The sequence below is a fragment of the Cebidichthys violaceus genome, unplaced genomic scaffold, assembly GCF_023349555.1.
Source record: "Cebidichthys violaceus isolate CVI_PGR_0920_01 unplaced genomic scaffold, fCebVio1.0.p SCAF_65, whole genome shotgun sequence".
Taxonomy (NCBI): domain Eukaryota; kingdom Metazoa; phylum Chordata; class Actinopteri; order Perciformes; family Stichaeidae; genus Cebidichthys; species Cebidichthys violaceus.
In genome coordinates, this window is record NW_027176872.1 from 750,403 (window position 1) to 770,000 (window position 19,598).

General features: G+C 40.2%; 2 protein-coding genes across 2 annotated transcripts in view; one reads left to right on the forward strand and one right to left on the reverse strand.

Annotated features, from left to right (window-relative positions):
• The window catches only part of LOC137890479 (IgGFc-binding protein-like), a 36,329-nt gene extending 28,242 nt beyond the window's left edge, over positions 1-8,087 (reverse strand). Inside the window, exons 1-4 of the mRNA XM_068734566.1 lie at positions 8,029-8,087; positions 1,473-1,529; positions 1,250-1,383; positions 498-1,153 (exon numbers count right to left, since the gene is read on the reverse strand). Of these exons, the coding sequence (XP_068590667.1) occupies positions 498-1,153; positions 1,250-1,383; positions 1,473-1,529; positions 8,029-8,065 (884 nt within the window). The 5' untranslated portion in view covers positions 8,066-8,087. The remainder of the gene's footprint in view (positions 1-497; positions 1,154-1,249; positions 1,384-1,472; positions 1,530-8,028) is intronic.
• A 1,349-nt stretch (positions 8,088-9,436) lies between these two features.
• taf2 (TAF2 RNA polymerase II, TATA box binding protein (TBP)-associated factor) overlaps positions 9,437-19,598 on the forward strand; it is a 26,903-nt gene continuing 16,741 nt past the window's right edge. Inside the window, exons 1-9 of the mRNA XM_068734587.1 lie at positions 9,437-9,981; positions 10,224-10,278; positions 11,158-11,318; positions 13,118-13,236; positions 13,476-13,617; positions 13,892-14,123; positions 15,427-15,611; positions 15,819-15,932; positions 18,568-18,667. Coding sequence (XP_068590688.1) covers positions 9,932-9,981; positions 10,224-10,278; positions 11,158-11,318; positions 13,118-13,236; positions 13,476-13,617; positions 13,892-14,123; positions 15,427-15,611; positions 15,819-15,932; positions 18,568-18,667 — 1,158 coding nt within the window. The 5' untranslated portion in view covers positions 9,437-9,931. The remainder of the gene's footprint in view (positions 9,982-10,223; positions 10,279-11,157; positions 11,319-13,117; positions 13,237-13,475; positions 13,618-13,891; positions 14,124-15,426; positions 15,612-15,818; positions 15,933-18,567; positions 18,668-19,598) is intronic.

Consider the following 19,598-nt stretch of genomic DNA (forward strand, 5'->3'; position numbering starts at 1 on the left):
GACATATCAAATATACGTTTCCAATCATAGTTGACACAAGTCTTCACAGAAAGGAGGTTGGCGTGGAACTGATAGATGGATCAACACAGGACTCGCACCCAGGAGGCTGCAGTTTGTGTCCCCTTGTAAAACAAAAAGTCAATGTTGACTTATTTGAATTTACGTCCACAGCTTACTCATTTTAAGCCAAACCATGATATTTTACTAAACCTAACCTAGTTTTGTTGCTTAAACATAACCAAGTCGCTTAGTAGTCTTCTGAAACGTTTTGTCTTAATTAAAAACATTAATAACTAAGTGTTAAAGTTAAAAAGCTGGGACTGTAATCAGGATTAAATATATTTCCCTTGAAATTTGATTAGGAATGCAGTTTAGTTGTATGGGAACGTAATTTTTTAGGAGACAGTGTTGGATGGAAAGGTGGACAGAAAGACAGACAATAATAGCCTTGGCTGTAGCTTCAACAGTATATTACAATGATTAATATTGAACTCAACTGTTTCCTTGAGCGTCGGGCACTGGGCAGTGTCAACTCGGTGTTGTCTTCAACCGCTACTATCATTGCAAAGTTGGTGGCCTTACAGCTGCTGGTCGTGGGTACCATGTATTCTTTACCCAGGTTTGCCACAGCGGGGAGCTGTTCATACACATGTTCGCACTTCGAACCCATCGTCAGACACTGGTGGCCTGCTAAGACAGCTACAGGCTGCTCGGACCGGATCCGCATGCCTGTCAAAGTTGTCCTACCTCGTACAAGGTAGGATGCGTAGGGTGCCAGGTTAATGGTCACCGCCTTCCCACGACGCCAAATAATCTTGCCTCTTAGCCTAGCATTGGCATTAGGTGTGATGGTGATCCGGTTCTGGTTATTGCCATTAACGACAGCAAATAGACTGTCCATGGACCCCTTGGCGTTGGGTGTGAACACAATGTAGTCAGTACCCAGCTCTTCGAGTGGGGAAACCACCGTGCCATCTCCCGTGGCAAAGCGACGATTGAAAGAGACCACAGAGATCGCAGCACTAGATGAGATTCGAACCGCTGAGTTGGCAGTGACAAATTGCTTCTGCAGCTCGGCTCCAGATGGTAGAGAAACCCAGTGGCTTTCACCTGCAGAGAGTGTCAGCTGTTTGTCGAACTTCAATGAAGCTACCTGCAGATCAATAGGTCTGGATTGGTTAAACATTCATGAGTCTCATTAAAACAGACTGGCTCTTCTTGCCCTTCCTTGAATTAACATAGTTCTAACCTGTATGTGAACATTGGCTTCAGAGCCCTGAGCAGTCAGAACCACGTGGAGCTTGTGATCTTTTTGATGAGTCTCCTGGAAGTTAGGAAGAAATGTGGTGATGAACTCCTTTCCTGTAGAACAACCATGACATACTGGAGAAGAGAGAAGAGATTTTGCATTAATTAAGTAATGCATGACTAAAGAGCGAGCCTTAATATTGCCAGCCTCCCTACTGTAATACCTGCCAAGAGTGCCGCACAGACAGCCAAACACACCGAGAGAGGCTTTATTTCCATAGCTGATGGAGAAAGAGAGACATATACAATGGTAAAATGTTTTAAACCAAAATACATAATATTACATAATGAGGACTCAAGCACTGAGTATGATAATAGAGGCAGATAGATATAATTCAATTAAATTTATTTTGCATAAAGCAGGTCCCTAGACTGCTGTAATGGACTACTGTAAACATGGTCCAGAAGCATTTCAATATCACGCTAGAAGAATCAGATTGATGTTAGCATCTACTTTCAACATGCTGTCAAAGCTACCATGGAGCCCAAACTGTCACTAACTGCACGCACTGAAGAAGTTTCATTCGGAGAGAGAAGCAGACAAAAGGGTCTACAACAGGGGTCACTAATAGGCGGGCCGCGGTCTGAGTCCGGACCCAGACACCGTAGCATCTGGACCTGGACCTACAACCGATAGAAAATTGAGAATTATTACATTTTGATGGAGCGCTTCTATTTTAACTGGATTTTCTAGCTTTTACGGTACTCGTTCAGTGGTCCAGGAAACAAACCGCCCAATTAAATGCATTGTAAATCACATCACATGATGCTGCTCAGCCAATCAAATATGTGTATTCCGATAAGTTTCCCGACTCGAGTGAGATTTACACACACAAGGAGACGGGGCGAGAGACCGAGTAGTTGGAGAATAGTATGTGAGTCAGAAGTAATTTCTCATGGCGTTCTCCAAAAAGAGAAATGTGGACAGATTGACCACAGTCCTTAACCAAAAATGGACAGACTCTTCTAAGTTCATTCTTCCAACGGCCAGTTCAAAACAGGATGTCTTATATGTTCAGAGGCCGTGGCGATTATTAAAAGCTGTAATGTGAAACGCCACTACAAGACAAAGCATACATATTTTGAGCAAACGTACCCACTCACATCTGAAATGAAGGAACAGAAAATAAATCTAAGAGCCCAATATGATCAGAATCCTAATACATTCATTCACTTCCTAACAATGATGTTAACAGAGAGAGGAACAGAGCTGAAACAGTGGTTTCAATAACCACAGATAAAGTCTCTGCACACAAATTTCTCCTTTTAGAAGATGAGAAGAATATAATATCGTAGATTTCACTTCACGCTTCATGAATTGAATTTAAAGCTGCAGGGCAATTCAGTTCAATTCATTTTTCTTAAATTAAGTACTTTATTTTAAGATGCACATTTTTCAAACCTTTCTTTTATGTGATTTAATCTTAAATGCATCCCTTATTTTACTTGAAATGAGAGAAGAACATTAATTTATTATTAGATTATGTATTATTTATAATTCATCCAGTTCAATTTGAAAACTGACAATAAATATTGTTGAGATATTATTCAATTGAACATTCTTTATTTGATTTGACAGTCAGTTGTTGACTACATACAGACGTTAATACAACTATTCATATATACTAAATCAGGGGTCGGTAATTGGCGGACCGCGGTCCGGATCCGGACCCAGACGCTGTCCTATCCGGACCCGGACATATAATTGAGAATCATACATTTTGGCGGGCGCTAATGTTTTAACCTGCGCATCTTTTTTGGCCTTTACGGCACTTATTCAGCAGTTTAGGAAACACACTGACCAATTGCATGCATTAATTTAATCTCACGTGACGCTACTCAGCCAATCGAATGTTTATTCCAAAATGCATCGTGAGTCGAATGAAATTACGCAGACAGGCGAGAGACGGACACCATTGAGAGAGACGGAGAAACGGAGAGACGGAGAGCAGTAAGAGAGACGGAGAACAGTGAGAGAGACGGAGAGACGGAGAGCAGTGAGAGAGACGGAGAACAGTGAGAGAGACGGAGAGACGGAGAGCAGTGAGAGAGACGGAGAACAGTGAGAGAGACGGAGAGCAGTGAGAGAGACGGAGAGACGGAGAGCAGTGAGAGAGACGGAGAACAGTGAGAGAGACGGAGAACAGTGAGAGAGACGGAGAGACGGAGAGCAGTGAGAGAGACGGAGAACAGTGAGAGAGACGGAGAACAGTGAGAGAGACGGAGAACAGTGAGAGAGACGGAGAGCAGTGAGAGAGACGGAGAGACGGAGAGCAGTGAGAGAGACGGAGAACAGTGAGAGAGACGGAGAGCAGTGAGAGAGACGGAGAACAGTGAGGGAGACGGAGAGCAGTGGGAGAAGTAAGTCGGAGAAGCAAGTTAACATGGCGTGCTCTAAAAAGAGAAAAGTGGACCTCGAAAACCGAGCTTTTAATAAAGAATGGACGGACTTGTATTTGTTCATTCTTCCTGCTGGTGCTACAAAACCACTCTGTCTCATATGTTCAGAGACCGTGGCCATTAAGCGCCAATGTGAAACGCCACAATGAGACCAAACACAAATCTTTCGACCGAGGCAGCTTTTTCCACTATGAACATTATTAAAAACAAATATCGTTCCAGGATATCCAATGAGCACCTTCATATGTGCATGAGACTAGCCCTGACACCATTCCAGCCCAGATTTAAAATCCTGGCAGGACAAGCTACAACTCACTTCTCTCACTAAACAAGAAAAAGAGATGGAGTGGGATGTAAGAGGGAAAGAAAGAGAAAAGGAGGTGTTAAAGCTGTTCAATTGTTAAGAGATTGTTTATTATAAAGTTGACAGATCATTATGATGTTAACAAAAAGAGAAGAACAAAAGTTAACTCCAGCCACACTCTTTAATTTTCATTCATTTTTCTAAAATCAAGCACTTTTTTTTAATAAGATGTAAGTTTTTCAAAAGTTATTTTTTGTGTATTTTATTTTTAGATGGAGCCTTTATTTTACTTGAAATGAGAGAAGAACATTTATTTATGTATTTCTATGTATTATTTATAATCCATCCAGTTCAATTTGAAAACAGAATAATAATTGTTAAAATATAATTGATGTGTGTGATGTCTTTATTTAAATTTGACAGTTGTTGACTACACAGAGACGTTGTTACTACTACTAGGCTACTATATGGCACTAAATGGCGCAAGTTAGATATTATTATAATGTTCCGGACCTTTGCACGAGGAGATTTTCTCAATCTGGACCTTTTGGAATTTTAATTGAATACAGATGCTCATGTCCAATTCAACGAGGTCCAGTTAGAGAGACTTTCCTCATGCAAAGGTCCAGAACATCACAGTGATGTCTAACTTGCGCTATGATTTAGTATTTATGAATAGTTGTATTAACGTCTGTCAACAACTGACTGTCAAATCAAATAAAGAAAGTTCAGTTGAATAATATCTCAACAATATTTATTGTCAGTTTTCAAATTGAACTGGATGAATTATAAATAATACATAATCTAATAATAAATTAATGTTCTTCTCTCATTTTAAGTAAAATAAGGTTAAGACAATTAAATCACATAAAAGAAAGATTTGAAAAATGTGCATCTTATAATAAAGTACTTAATTTAAGAAAAATGAATTGAACTGAATTGCCCTGCAGCTTTAAATTCAATTCATGAAGCGTGAAGTGATGTCACCCAAAAAAGTACTAACAAAAACTGCACTGTGTAGTCAAAATAATGGAGAAATAATAATCGTTTCCATGCTTTTAGGACAAAGCTTTGAACCTTAAAAACATCAAAGCTTAACAACCATTTCTTTTTGTTTGTTGAGAAACTACCTGTAGTAGATAGATAGCAAAGCGATGAACTGAATTGTATCACCCACAATCATAGTTTCTGGGGACTCCATATACTATAAACATTTACTTCATAAACGTAAAGATTCTCAGTAAATGAGCCAAATTCCAATGTCATACTGTAATCCCCTGTTGAAATACCCCAACCACCACTATTATCACCAGAGGCATCCATACTGTACCTGCAGCAGCCCTTGAGAGTGTTTCCCTGGGAAGGATGGAGGGACATTTATATACTAAGTGGGAGTGTGGGGCAGAGATAGTGACATATAGAGAGAAACAATCACACGCCACCGTTCAGTTCTGCTTGAAAGAAAAGCATATTGAATATTGGTGTGCTTGTGTTTGTTGTGTGGGCTGGTTATTGGAATAATGGTAAGCTTGGGAGCGGCCGAGGTCAGATGTGATGAGTTTGATCGTGTCACTCAGACAACAAAAGTCATGTCTTCAAATTGTCAAGCTGTCACGCTAGTCCCTTGTCCTCCCATCCTCCCATCCTCCCATCCTCTGTCCTCTCTTGTTGACTTGCAGTGCTTATTTTATAACATACACATCAGTTATACAAAGATGACATAGAATTTCATGCATTCTATTTCAAGCTGACTCAAACTCTTTTTTTAACACAAAAGTCGAAATAATCACTTCTTTATTAGTCTTCATTATAGATGATATGATAATAAGATGCAAAAGTAACCGTACTTGACCGCTAACACAGGAATTGACCTTGTTGTATTTCTTATGTCTGTTATTGCACTCTAGGCTTCGACCTCTCTGCTTTTGGACTAGGCCTTTGCTCTGCTTAAGGGAATGTATCGTCACATATTGTAGATAACTCACCTTCAATGACATTAATAAAATTAAATGACTCAAGTATTTTAGCAGGAACAGGATAATGTCTTCTCTGAAAGCATTTTCACCGGCAGGTGCACTTTGTATTCAAGATTCAGGAGTCAGTTTTCTAACTTCTCTGTCAATCACATACCTCATTAAATTAATTACCACGGCAACAGACATGTAATTTCACCCGACTAACACCAAAATGTCCCCCTGTGAATCTCTGGCCCTGCCTGCGTTCCTTCTATGACCTCTCTCCTGTTTCAAAAAGCGGTTTAGTTTATGTTAAGTGCATTGCGTGAGTCGACTGCCTGTAAAACTAACATGTACTAAAGGTGGAGATGGGTAAGGCCACTGCTTGTGTACACTGGGTCATTAGCTAATCCCTTAGTTATGTTACATGTATAATAGTGTGGGCTGGCAACAGTGTCAGTATTACATGGATGATAAGGTATGATTGCCCTGTCATAATGGGATTGTCTTGTCAAACCCACACCTAGCCAAATGTAGTCATGTGGTTGTTTTTTTTGTTGCGTTTGTTTCATGTGACATAGTCATGATCTTTTGACAGATTATCTAATATCTATTATCTAATAGTTAAACACATCCTGAAGTTGGCGGTGTCAGAGTTTTGTACTGTAGCAGCAAATCAGGTTAAACTGTCAGGAGTTGGCACGATACTAACAGATGTTTCTTTCGACCCTCTACAGTAACAAGGTAATGTTAGTAATAGAGAAAATGGAATGTTCTGTTATCAGTTAAGTTAGTTAATTTGAATCACTGTAATACATTTATAGGGTTTGCACTGTTGTTGTTAAATGTTTGAAATAATCAAACATTTTAATTGAAAGTTAAATTTAATATTCTTCATTAAGATGAAGGACATCAAAACAAGGATATATTTAATAAAAACAAGAATAATACAAATGAGTAATAATGAGTGTTCTGTCGCATTCATTATTACCTAATCAAATGTAAATACAGAAAACAATGCACCCAGTCAATGTGTCACTCTCAAGGCTGTTGCTATGATGCTTGCTCCTCTTTCTGGCTGTTAGCTGTCATGCCGAAGAGAAAGTGTTTTTTCTAAACAACTCCATCCATGAGGCTCAATCCTTCTTTTGTAAAGTACCCGGTAACAGTGTTTGCCGATCAGAATTCCGGTTTCCTGCCCAATTCCACAAAAAACAGCCCAAATCATAGCTTTTTCTTCATAACCATACAAAGCTTCATGTCTGCATCAAATTACCAAAGATAAAATGTTAGATAAATAAGCAATCAAAACCCACAAATGGTGCAGTGAGACAACCAAATACACAAGTGATGATGACCTCAAGGTAAGTCCTCCCTTATCCCTGACCATGATTAAATACAACTCATGAAAATCAAATGTTTCTCAGATTAAATGAGATGAACTGTGACAGCACTATTCCTTTCATCAGTAGTCTCCATCAGCCTGCCATGATACAGAACAGTTGTGTCTTGCCAACAGTTTCACGTAAAAAAAAAGCTGCGTTTCTCCAGCGCTGTTCGGCGGACAAAAGGACTTCCTGGAGGATCCAGATGTTTCATGACTATAATCCTTCATCCGGTTAAAATATATGGTTAGAAATATAAAGCATTTTAACTTGAGCGTCCAGGGGAAGAAATTCTTGAGAAGGTGGAGCTGTGTAAACAGATAATTACTGACAATAGTAAAACCAGGAGGACAGTATAACACAGTTGTAATAATATCAGGTATGTCTATTAGTTAGAATTGTTGACAAAAACATAACATTTGTGTGAACTTAAAAAGTTATTGTAGCTACGTACCACCAAATTCAAATGTAAAGTGTTACCGTCTTATGAACAACAGAAACTGGCAAATGTCATGTAACTGATTCCGAGGGTTACTGCGTCTGTCTTATTGTCCAACCTAAACTCATTGTATAAATGGGATGGACTGCTGTTTGTTTTAAAGTCACAACTGTGTGTCTCTTCTCGCTCTACACAACATCTCTGGGTTCTGTTATTCGCTCGCATGACTTCTCTTACCATTGTTATGCCGATGACACCCAGCTGGTCTTGTCATTCCCCCCGGTGACACTCAAGTGGAGACACGCATCGCTGCATGCTTGGCTGACATCTTGAAGTGGATGACGACACACCACCTGAAGCTCAACCTGGACGAAACCGAGCTACTGTTCCTCCCGGGGAAGGGCTGCCTGCACCGAGACCTGTCCATCACCATTGATGATACCGTGGTTACGCCCACTCGGAGTGCGAGGAATCTGGGTGTGACTCTGGACGACCAACTGTCGTTCTCAGCAAACATTGCATTGGTTACACGCTCCTGCAGATTCCTTCTCTACAACATCAGGAGGATTCGCCCCTTCCTCACTGATGAGATGGCGCAGGTGCTTATCCAGGCTCTTGTCATCTCCCGCCTGGACTACTGCAACTCACTACTTGCCGGAGCTCCGGCGTCGGCCATCAGACCTCTGGAGCTTGTCCAGAAAGCTGCAGCTTGTCTGGTGTTCAATCACCCCAAGTTCTCCCACACAACTTCCTTTCTCCGTTCTCTACACTGGCTCCCTGTAAGAGCTCGCATCCAGTGTAAGACTCTGGTGCTATCCTACAGGGCAGTGGAAGGAACAGATCCTTCTTATCTCCAGGCCATGGTCAAGCCTTACACCCCCGCCCGACCACTTATCTCTGCTGCCTCAGGGCGAATGGTTGCCCCGTCGCTCAGGTCGATCGACCCGGTCACGGCTGTTTTCTGTCCTGGCCCCACAGTGGTGGAATGAACTCCTCACTGACGTCAGGACAGCAGAGTCGCTGCCCATCTTTCGGTGCAGGCTGAAAACCCACCTCTTCAAGAAGTACCCTGAGTCTTCCACTTAGCACTTATTGTATTCATATTAGTTTGTTGCACTTATTGTATTCGTAATACTTTGTTTCTGCACTGTACTTTTGCTCTGGTTTATGCTCTTAGATGCTTGTTTAAAAAAAGAGATGCACTTATGACTTCTGGTGACTGTTCTCTTGAATACCTATGTTGAATACACTTATTGTAAGTCGCTTTGGATGAAAGCGTCTGCTAAATGACTGTAATGTAATGTAATTGATTACTCTTTCATTAAATTGTTCCAAGTTACTACCACGCAACTCCACACACTTGTGAAGAGGCGCGTTATTCGGCAGAGCTGCACTATGCGCGCTCTCGCGAAGCTCGTGCACTGGTCAGTGGGCAGGCAGTGTACGCCCTGCTCTGACGTAACAAAACACTTTTTAGATTTATAAATTAGATTCATTCGCATTTGTTTTAGAAACAATTACATACATTGACTGTCGTATGTGTGCTGTACATTTTGGCGGTTGCCTCTTGATATTCAAAAAAAGTATTTGTTGTAATTTATTTTACGCGGGAGTTCAAAGGTTACTAACAAAATGGCAGCACACACTGGAGCCGTGAACACAATTCCATCAGCAGCCGGATAGTGAGGGGATATTTGGATGTTTTGATCCACGGCGACCGCAGCAATCATTATTTGGACATTATCTGTTTTATACTATCGACTGCTAGTCATGTCCGACTTAAATTTATGGATACGTCCATTGTGTTTGCAATAAAAATACCGTACAGCAGTCTCCGGGTGAAACGACCCGAATATAAAGCAGTCATTACAGAGGGTCTGACGTTAGTATAGTTACAGTGCCGGTTTTTTAACGTGTCTGCGAGCCTCGTTATACCGTTAACGTCTCATGAAGCTAACGTTTTTGTTCGTGTCCCTTTACCTTGGAATGCAACTTTTTTCTTTGAATTTTTTTGTACTCGGAGCTTGCTGAATCTTGGCAAAGTAACGTTAGCTCAACACGGCTGCTGAGAGGGAAGCATCGCGGAGCGGTGTTGTGCCATGTTGAAACTCCAGTCAAGACGCAACAACACGCAACGAGGATGAACAGGAAGAAGGATAAAGCATTTGAGAGCCCTCGCCCATTTAAATTATAAGTATTCGTTATACAATGTTGGCGCGGAATGAATGAAACGGTTTGCAGGCATGTTAAATAGTAACGTAAAGCTAACGTAACGCTAGCTTAACATTAGTATCATTTGCATAGAGTACGTTAACTGTTGCAGTCAGTGACGTTACTTCAAGTACAAACAGTTCTCTGCTTGTTCTGTGAGAGGTAGTATCTAGTTGAGTTCATATCGCATGTTGACATTGTTTTTCTGTCGTTGCTTTTACGACCCACCAGGTGGTGTGCATCAACAACATCAACTTCCAGAGGAAGTCTGTCATTGTGAGTACAGAAGTTAATTTACGCTACACCGAAAACAGTGTAAAAGGGCTCTGCAGTCTAATTTGTTCAGCCATTCTGCTGTGGTGAGAGACAACAATGGCTAATATAAAACCAAGTTTCAACCTATCCAGTTAATGTTACTGCACATCTTGTAATACTATAGCTTATTGTCAGAGATAAATGCTCGACAATTTAGTGTTCCCTCTTGTTGTTCGCCTAACGTTACTCCTATTTACACTCATTCCAACCGGGTAATTTATGAACTGCAATTACAAAGACTTACTTCATCTATTAAAAACGTATTACACTGTTATTTAAAAACTCATGTGTGTGATAACACTACCATCTGAAAGGGCTGAGTTATGTTCAGGATCATATTAATGTTCAAATCGTACTTTATGTATGGATGAGAGTGTTTTGAATAGGCTGCTATGTTGTGGAAACGCTGTGAACACACGTCACATGGTAGCACATGCAGGTTGGATGACCTCACGTAAAGTTGCTTTCTTCACAACTTGCTTTGAACCGTCGGATAATGTTAAATTGATTATCATGTTTTGTTCTGTTGCTAAAGTTGACATGCTTGCTAGCTTGTCTTGCTCGTAAATGTTTTAAGGTTTGTGATTCAACTCTGGCTCGGAGCAATGGTTTCACATGTGTGTTGGGCATTGTTGAGAGAGTTTGATTATAAGGAATGGGAATCGGAGGTTAAAAACTCATGTTTTTAAATAACGGTTCATAATCTATATTTGCTAGATACAACAAACCCTTAAACGCTGTACATCTTGGGGTTTTAATCCAGACAATGAAACTCACTTCAGCTGCTAATGACAACTGTTATGTTTAAACCAACTTCTGCCTCTCTCGTGCCTCCCTTAGGGCTTTGTTGAGCTGACCATCTTCCCCACAGTGGTCAACCTGAACAGGATCAAGCTCAACAGTAAACAGTGCCGCATCTACAGGGTCCGGGTCAATGAACTCGAAGCCCCATTCATTTACAATGATCCCACACTGGAGGTGTGCCACCATGAGTCCAAGCAGTGAGTATGTTGGTGCACATTTCAGTGTTCGGATTGTATGGTGTTCCGAAAACATTGGCTTGTAATTTGTGCCATGGGCTTCAACAGGTTTCCCACTTTTCATGGAAACCAGTCGACCAATTGTCATTGAAAAATCATGGAAAATGAAACAAAAAGATAAATTGTTCTGGGAAATCTTTTGTTGTCTTGGAAAATTATTTTAACATTGTATCTATCAGAGCTCCCGGATAACACTACCATCTGAAAGGGCTGAGTTATGTTCGGGATCATATTAATGTTCAAATCGTACTTTATGGATGAGAGTGTTTTGAATAGGCTGCTATGTTGTGGAAACCCTGTGAACACACGTCACATGGTAGCACATGCAGGTTGGATGACTTCACATAAAGTTGCTTTCTTCACAACTTGCTTTGAACCGTCGGATAATGTTAAATTGATTATCATGTTTTGTTCTGTTGCTAAAGTTGACATGCTTGCTAGCTTGTCTTGCTCGTAAATGTTTTAAGGTTTGTGATTCAACTCTGGCTCGGAGCAATGGTTTCACATGTGTGTTGGGCATTGTTGAGAGAGTTTGATTATAAGGAATGGAAATCGGAGGTCAAAACAATGAATGGGAGTCCAAACCATCGCCTAAAACTGGCTAATGGTACTTTTTTACATTGCTAGCATTGTCTCTTCAAATGCAAAGTTAATGTTGAAATCTTGAACTTTTGTAGAGGTGCTGTACATCTGCAGATGTATTTGCATCATTCTATGATCAATTTATCATAATTTCTAAGCATGTAAGAGATGATTTTATAGAGAAGTTATAGCCATAGACTGCACTTCTTTTTAATCAGACTTCCATAAGTGAGGAACATATTAGTCGGTCTGTCATACCAGCTAGATCATCACTGAAAATGACCTGGAAAATAACCTTTAGAAAACAGTGGGAACCCTGTTTGAATTATTAGTCTACAAGTGAAATCCTTCTGTGTTGCAATAGATACTGTCAAATCTACTTTGAGTATTTACTTTGCTAGTAAATAAACAATGATAACACAGTTAGCTAGTTGTATGGATAAGTGAAAGGCAGAGAACATCAGATGACATATGACAAACTGAGTTTTATACAGATTTAAAGCAGCACAATGGCTCTCTTTATATTTCTGCCTCATCAGCTCCAAGGCACCGAACCAAAATGAAGCCATCCAGCCAAATCAATTTGAAATATTCATGCTTGAATAACTAATAATAGTGAATTTATTTACTAGTCCTTTTCCCTTTAGGTTTGGGCGATATGATGATGTTTACACTATACACGATGCATTTGTAAATTGTCATATTGGATTTACAGGATTTTTGCATTATTGCGATGAATCATTTTTTGAGTATTCAATTCACTGGATTGGCCAAAAAAATGACATAGGAATCTGGTTATTTTAATCTGCAAACAGTCCCTCAATGGAATTTCCATAAAATTTACCAACTCACAGTTGTGTCAAAACGTCTGCTTTTGTTGAATTTCTGGCCTTAAGTTACTGATGTCACCTTAAAATAATATCGAGCTTTGAGAAAACTGGAAATACTTTGTTTATGATGCTGAGGCGTTGGTTAAGAAACTCATATCTAGTAATTAGAGATGGTATTAGAGATACATTATTTATTTATTTATCTCCTTACATTTAGACTCCTGTAGCTATCTGACATTTCACTACATCTAGGTATATTATTACCAATATAATTTTCTGGCTAGTTTATGAGAAACTGTGCTGGCAATATGACCATTTTGTGTACATTTTGTGTGTGCGTCTATGTAGGAGGAATCTCAACTATTTCTCCAGCGCCTACACCGCAGCAGTGAGTGCTGTGGACCCCGATGCAGGACACGGGGAGCTGGTCATCAAAGTCCCCTCAGAACTCTGGAAACAAGGAGATGGTAAGACAAAAAATAAATCAAAAAGTTGAGGATTCAGAAGTGTTTTTTTTTTTTTTTTTGGCCAAACCAAGACTAACATACCTAACTTACTGTCCCTTTTTCAAAATGCCATCATCTTCACTAGTTTTTTATTTAAAAAAAAAATGAAATTCCAAATTAAATGAATCTTGGATTATTGACAGAAAAGGAGCTATGAGAATGTGACCGATACACCAATATATGTGTTTTTGTGTCTCCAGATTTGAAAGTCTTAAAGGTGTACATAGAGTTTTCCCTGGACCAGCCAAAAGGAGGTCTCCACTTTGTTGTTCCTGATGTGGAAGGCAGCATGGCGGAGAGAGGAGCTCATGTGTTCTCCTTTGGATACCAGAACTCCACCAGGTCTGGAAACAGTTTCTAACATTGACTTACAGTAATTGAGTCAAATAACGACACACCTTAAGTACACTATAATAAAGCCTTGTAGTGCGTCATGTAACGACTCTAAACTCAGTATCTTCACTCCTTTTCTCTTTTGACATTTCCTACACTCTTGTCCACTATCTCACTTAATAGCTGACCATCACAGTCTACCATTAAAGCCCGTTATAGCAGTGGTTGGTGCATTCATTTATATGCATGTGCTCAAAGCTCATCATATTGTCCGCTCCCCCAGATTCTGGTTCCCCTGTGTGGACTCCTACTCAGAGCTGTGTACGTGGAAGCTGGAGTTCACCGTGGACGCTTCAATGGTGGCCGTGTCGTGTGGCGACCTGGTCGAGACCATCTACACCCATGACATGAGGAAGAAGACTTTCCACTATGTCCTCCCCATCCCCACCGCGGCCCCCAACATCTCCCTGGCAGTGGGGCCCTTTGAAATCCTCGTTGATCCCTACATGCACGAGGTGGGTTTGCAGTGACCAAGTGATGGGTTTAAACGATAATGTATCACTATATCACTGTTTGTATGGTCTGTATTGAATATTTCAGTTTTTACTTTAACGGTAAGCACAGCACCACTTAAACGTTGATGTGTTTGAAGTTGCAGTGAAACAGTAGATAGAGCATTCAGCTTTGTCTTCTTTAATGTGACACTTCTTTAACGGACGATTTAAGAGAGATTTAATTCACATGCAGTGTGATGCAGATCTGCAGGACTGTTGGCCTCCACATCTGGATCATTTGGTTAGGAGGAGCAGTATGAGGGAGAAATTAACAAATTTCATCTCAAACCACATCCTTGGATATGTGAAGCAAGTTTTTGCTGGCTAATATCCAAACGGACACCTCTTACTAAGATGTAAAACATAATCTCAGCAACTTTTAATCTCGACAGAAAACCTTATGCCATCAACTAAATTGTTATTAACTACGGGTCTGATGTAACGCAGTCATATTTTGCCTGTCCTTGTATTTTCCAGTAGTGACCACTAGATGTCCCTGAACACACAGTAGCAGTGTTGAAGATGAACTAAATTCAGTAAAGTAGTGTATGGACATGCTGTCTATGTAATGTGTAATGCATTGGTAGTAAATGCAGCAAAGGAGCCCTTTTTCTTTCGTTGTGACTAGGTTACATATTTAATGGATATTTCACATTGTATTCAATGTGTAACAATAACAGTACAGAACTACTGTGAAATTAGTGAATGTAATAACTGCATATTATTTCCTGTGAATGTGGCATTACAGCTGAGTTTTACCGTTATTTTTAGAAACGTTTAATACAATTCTGTTACTTTGCATTATTTATTTTTTTAACAATTGTACATACTTACTTGACCATTATACAACTGTAAAAAGAACTATTTCATTTAGTTTTCCTCACAGACATGATTTAGTTATAGGCCAACTGTATATTTAATGAAAGAAGTTCTTTAAAAAAAATCAAGAAAGCCTCCCAACCCCCTGTGAAGCTTTGGCGACTCTTAGTGGGGGTCGGGAGCCCCAGATTGGTAACCAGCAAAGTGGACACCCATGGTATTCTGTTATGATAGCTGTCATTAAATCAGACAGAATACAAGGTATTAGAATTACTGTACCAATGTGCTCCACCATAGAGACCAACAGTTTTGTAAATGGAATACGATTCGGTTTGAACTTTTTAGTCTTTTTCTATGGACATTTTTCACTTTTGACTTGCTTATTCGGACATTTTGGAATACGTCGAAATAATAACTTCAACATCATTCTTTGTCCCGTCCTCAGGTGACCCATTTCTGCCTGCCGCAGCTGCTGCCACTGCTCAAACACTCCATGTCGTACCTACATGAGATCTTTGAGTTCTACGAGGAGATTCTGACATGTCGCTACCCTTATGCCTGCTTCAAGACCGTGTTTGTGGACGAGGCCTATGTGCAAGTGTCCTCCTATGCTTCCATGAGCATTTTCAAGTAAGTATGAGATAGAGTGGGTGGGGTAACGGGAAGGATAAATGTAAACGTGTGTTCCCACATGCATGTTTGTGCCAACATGTTTTTTGTGTGTGCGAGACATTCCCGAGAAGTCACAGTTTTTTCTGTGAGGATAATTAACACATTTTGTCTCGGTCACTTCATCTCATTCTGTCTGAACTTAAAGTTGTTGGCTTTGTTTTTCAGTACCAACCTGCTCCACAGCGCTATGATCATAGACCAGACCCCGCTGACTCGCCGCTGTCTGGCCCAGGCCTTGGCTCAGCAGTTCTTTGGCTGTTTCATCTCCAGGATGTCATGGTGAGACTCATTGATTTCATTAGTCTAAAAGTAAGGCCTTCATTTGTATTAAAAGGTCTTATCTTTCAAAAGTCAGAAGTAGGCTTTTATAAATAGTTTTTCTGATATTGCCATTTAAAATGTGACACAGTGACAAACCACCAATCAAACAAGTCAACTGGGGGAGTACGAGACTTATTCCAACAAAATATTCCCGCCCACACGATTGCATGCACACGATGGCCGACATCAGCAAGTTGGTCTTACATTTTATTCCAAGTGGCATTAAAGAAGTCTAAAAAAGTGTTAAATCTAACTTGCCGTAATATTTTTCTTCTTTTATTTGAAACTTCCATACGAACAAAAACAACTGCCTCACAAAAGACAACACTTGAGTTAAAAACTAAATATTTAAAACCGTAAAACTAAAAGTTTTTCAAAATGGAAGCTTCAAGGTTCCTCAGAACAATGAGGTCCAGAGTTGAAAGTGGTGCGAATAAATCGCAGCCTGACTTCACTAAGTGCAATATAAAAATCACACAAATTTGTGTTTTCGAGAAAACCAAAAGGGAAAAAAGACTTTTCCTGCAGGATTTTCTCATCTTTCATTTCAAAAAGCTGACACAACACTACTGTTCTTCCTGGTTGGGGTGCCTCCTCCTGCTCTGTATTTTCAACCGCCGTCTCCTCCTCACTTCACTTCATAGACCGTCGTATCGCCCAATCCTACTTTGAAATATTGCTGTCAAAGTTGGTCACCTTGACTCTGCACCGATCTGCTGTGTGCGAGAATCCCTTCTCCTCCACTTTATCTCGAATGTCCACATTTTTGTGGACTTTATTTGGCATATTCTCTTGCTTGGAAACAATCTGAGAAGTCCGCAAGTGGTCTCGGACCATATGTTGTGGTTCGCGCCAGAGTACGATTACTGCGATCACAACTGCCCAAACGAGCTGCACAAGAGTTTGATTAAGACAAACTCAGTGTTGACTTGCAAAAGCGCCCAGACACGCTCTAGTGCTGCTAGTACCGTGGAGAGGAATGCTTGGGTGTCCTTCCTTTACCTCCTCTCATCCTCCATCCTCTTCCTCTCCTCTAAACTGACCTCTAAACACACATCAGATGTGGGGCTTTTGCTTGCTTGTGTTGTAGAGCCAGCTGGTGTCGTGTCAGAGAAGACCTCAGGAAAGTCAGATCTCTTTGATTTTAGCAAAGCGTGGCGCTGCCTGAAAGCAATTAATCAGAGTGGGGGGTTAACTGGGGCCTGTAATTGAAAACAGGCCGAGCTCAGTAGCCCGTCAGACATAAAAGAGAAGGCACAAGAAACAAGAAACTGCTCTTTTCTAAATCTGCGAAACTGCATTGACAGACAGTGAAGTGGCTGTGATCTTTAGAAAACAAGATTACATTTGAATCTCTCCCTGTCTGTCTAATAGAGGACGAGGCAGGTTGTCTTCTGACACTTATCAGTAGTATCTGAAGGCTTTGTTGGCTAATATTCTGTGTTTTTGGGCGTTGTGCAGTTTTCCAAGCCTACTTTTCAAGAAAGCTTTCTTAAATCCTAAAATCAGAATCATTTAATTTATTCATTTAATTTATTGGCAAGTAGGTTTTCACATGAAATTGGTATTGGTACATAACATAAACACACTGAGAGACAAAAAATAAAATTGAAGAACTATGAATATAGAAAATATGAAATTACAATAAAAAGATGAAAGTACAGACCATCCTGGGATGGATCACACCAGCCATAAATCTTCCTACACCTGGGAAAGCACTCAAAACCGTTTCTGTGGTAGTTGCCGCTACAGTAGGTGTCTCCAGGACCACATTTGCCACAATGACTCACAACGCTGTCGCGCCTGGTAAGAATACAAAAAAAAAATCTATACAATATATTAGAGAGAAAGGATATTCCAGTTATTAATAGTCAATCATAATATGATTTATTGACAGTATTAGGGCCAAGAGTGGATCAAATATTTACAGGAAAATACTTCCATACTCTCCATTATGTTGGTTATTGCGGGTAAACGGATGAAATCATCTTTACTACATATTAAGTCCGACTGGATTCTGTTCAAGTGGTGAAATCACCACGGTTGAATCAGCATATTGTGTCTCTCTTTCTTTTTTTTCTTCTTTTTTTCACAAGCTAATAAATCCAGGCTGATAAATTATGAGAGTTGTATCCGCCGTGCCAAGTTTCTTCCTAGGAAAAACCACACGGGTAACATTCACAATTACCCAGAGATGAAGTGTGGCCTTTAAATAAAAGGGTGTCCACTTTGAAAGAGCTCAAAGCAGGTTTGCTCTCAGTCTCAAGGTGTCTCAAATCTCCTTGTTCCTATTCTGGCCCGATTGTGAAGTAGCTTCAAACTTCTTGGTAGCCATACGTCACATGCTGAGAAGAGGAACCTTTAAGTCTCGAGTGATTGCCGGTCTAAAGTTAATTCACTTAAAAATTGTTGATATAAACGGCACTTCGATTGCTGCTATTCCTTCTGAATAATTCCATTCAAAGGTTGGACGAACACCATATAAATCATGAAGGGAACTAAACCCACCCTGATGAATTGATTGTTATTTTTTAAATGATTTGTATTGTGTAAGCTTTGACTGCAGTGACTTGATATGTTGTTACCTCTGAAGGGCTGATGAGTGGGTGTTGAAAGGAATCTCAGGCTACATCTACGGCCTCTACCTGAAGAAGACCTTTGGAGTCAATGAGTACCGCCACTGGATCAAAGAGGTAACGGCTTTTCTTTCAACTGTCATGACTCTTACAAGGTTTCTCCAGGGAATTGGTCTGCTGAGGCGGTAATAGAAGCCCAACTCCTGCAGTGCAGCAGTGAGGTTTTTTTCTTAACTATTATTCCTTACTTATGTAATCGGATCGATCGATCAGCTGCTAGATTGAATCTATTCTGATGCATCTTGTCTCATTATCAATTTAGTTGCTCTAAAGGGTTGCCTTACTCATTAAATATGTTACCTTTGCTGTGTGATGTAGCGCCACTGCTCGTTTAAAGGGACAGTGTGTAGGATTTGATGGCATCCAGCGGTGCAACCAACTGAATCACCTCCCTCAGAGGCCGTCCTTACCATAATAACACTCCTTTAGCCGCAGTGGAAGTCAGATGGTGGCTGGCCGAACCTCATTTGTGCACTCTGCAGCTCACGTTACCCTAGTTTTATGAGGGTGACTGAGAACTAAAAATGCAAAAGGCTCTCTCCAGAGCCAGTGTTTGGTTTGTCCGTTCTACTGTGGAAACATGGCGGTGTAAAGGCACGGTCACATATGCCTACCGTTCAGCTCCATTTTTTTGCCAGCCAATCTGCAAAAACAACTCAAATTTGAATCTTCTCATCTTTGCATTCACATAAAGTTCAACTTTGGTGAACTTTCAGCACGTATATCACTTTGGCAGGCGATGATCACTCGCCTGCATTAGCGAAAAATATTGAAAACGCAACAATTCTTAATTTCAGTTGATAATAATGAAATCATAGTTATGAACATTATATTCCATATCTGCTAATAGATCCCCCAAAATTCTACACACTGGTCCTTTTAATAAGCATACTATCTCATAATGATGTATGATGGCAGATATCAAACTGAATTTAAATGACAGAATTCTTTCCTGAGCTTTTGTACATTTTATTTCGTTGTTTACCAG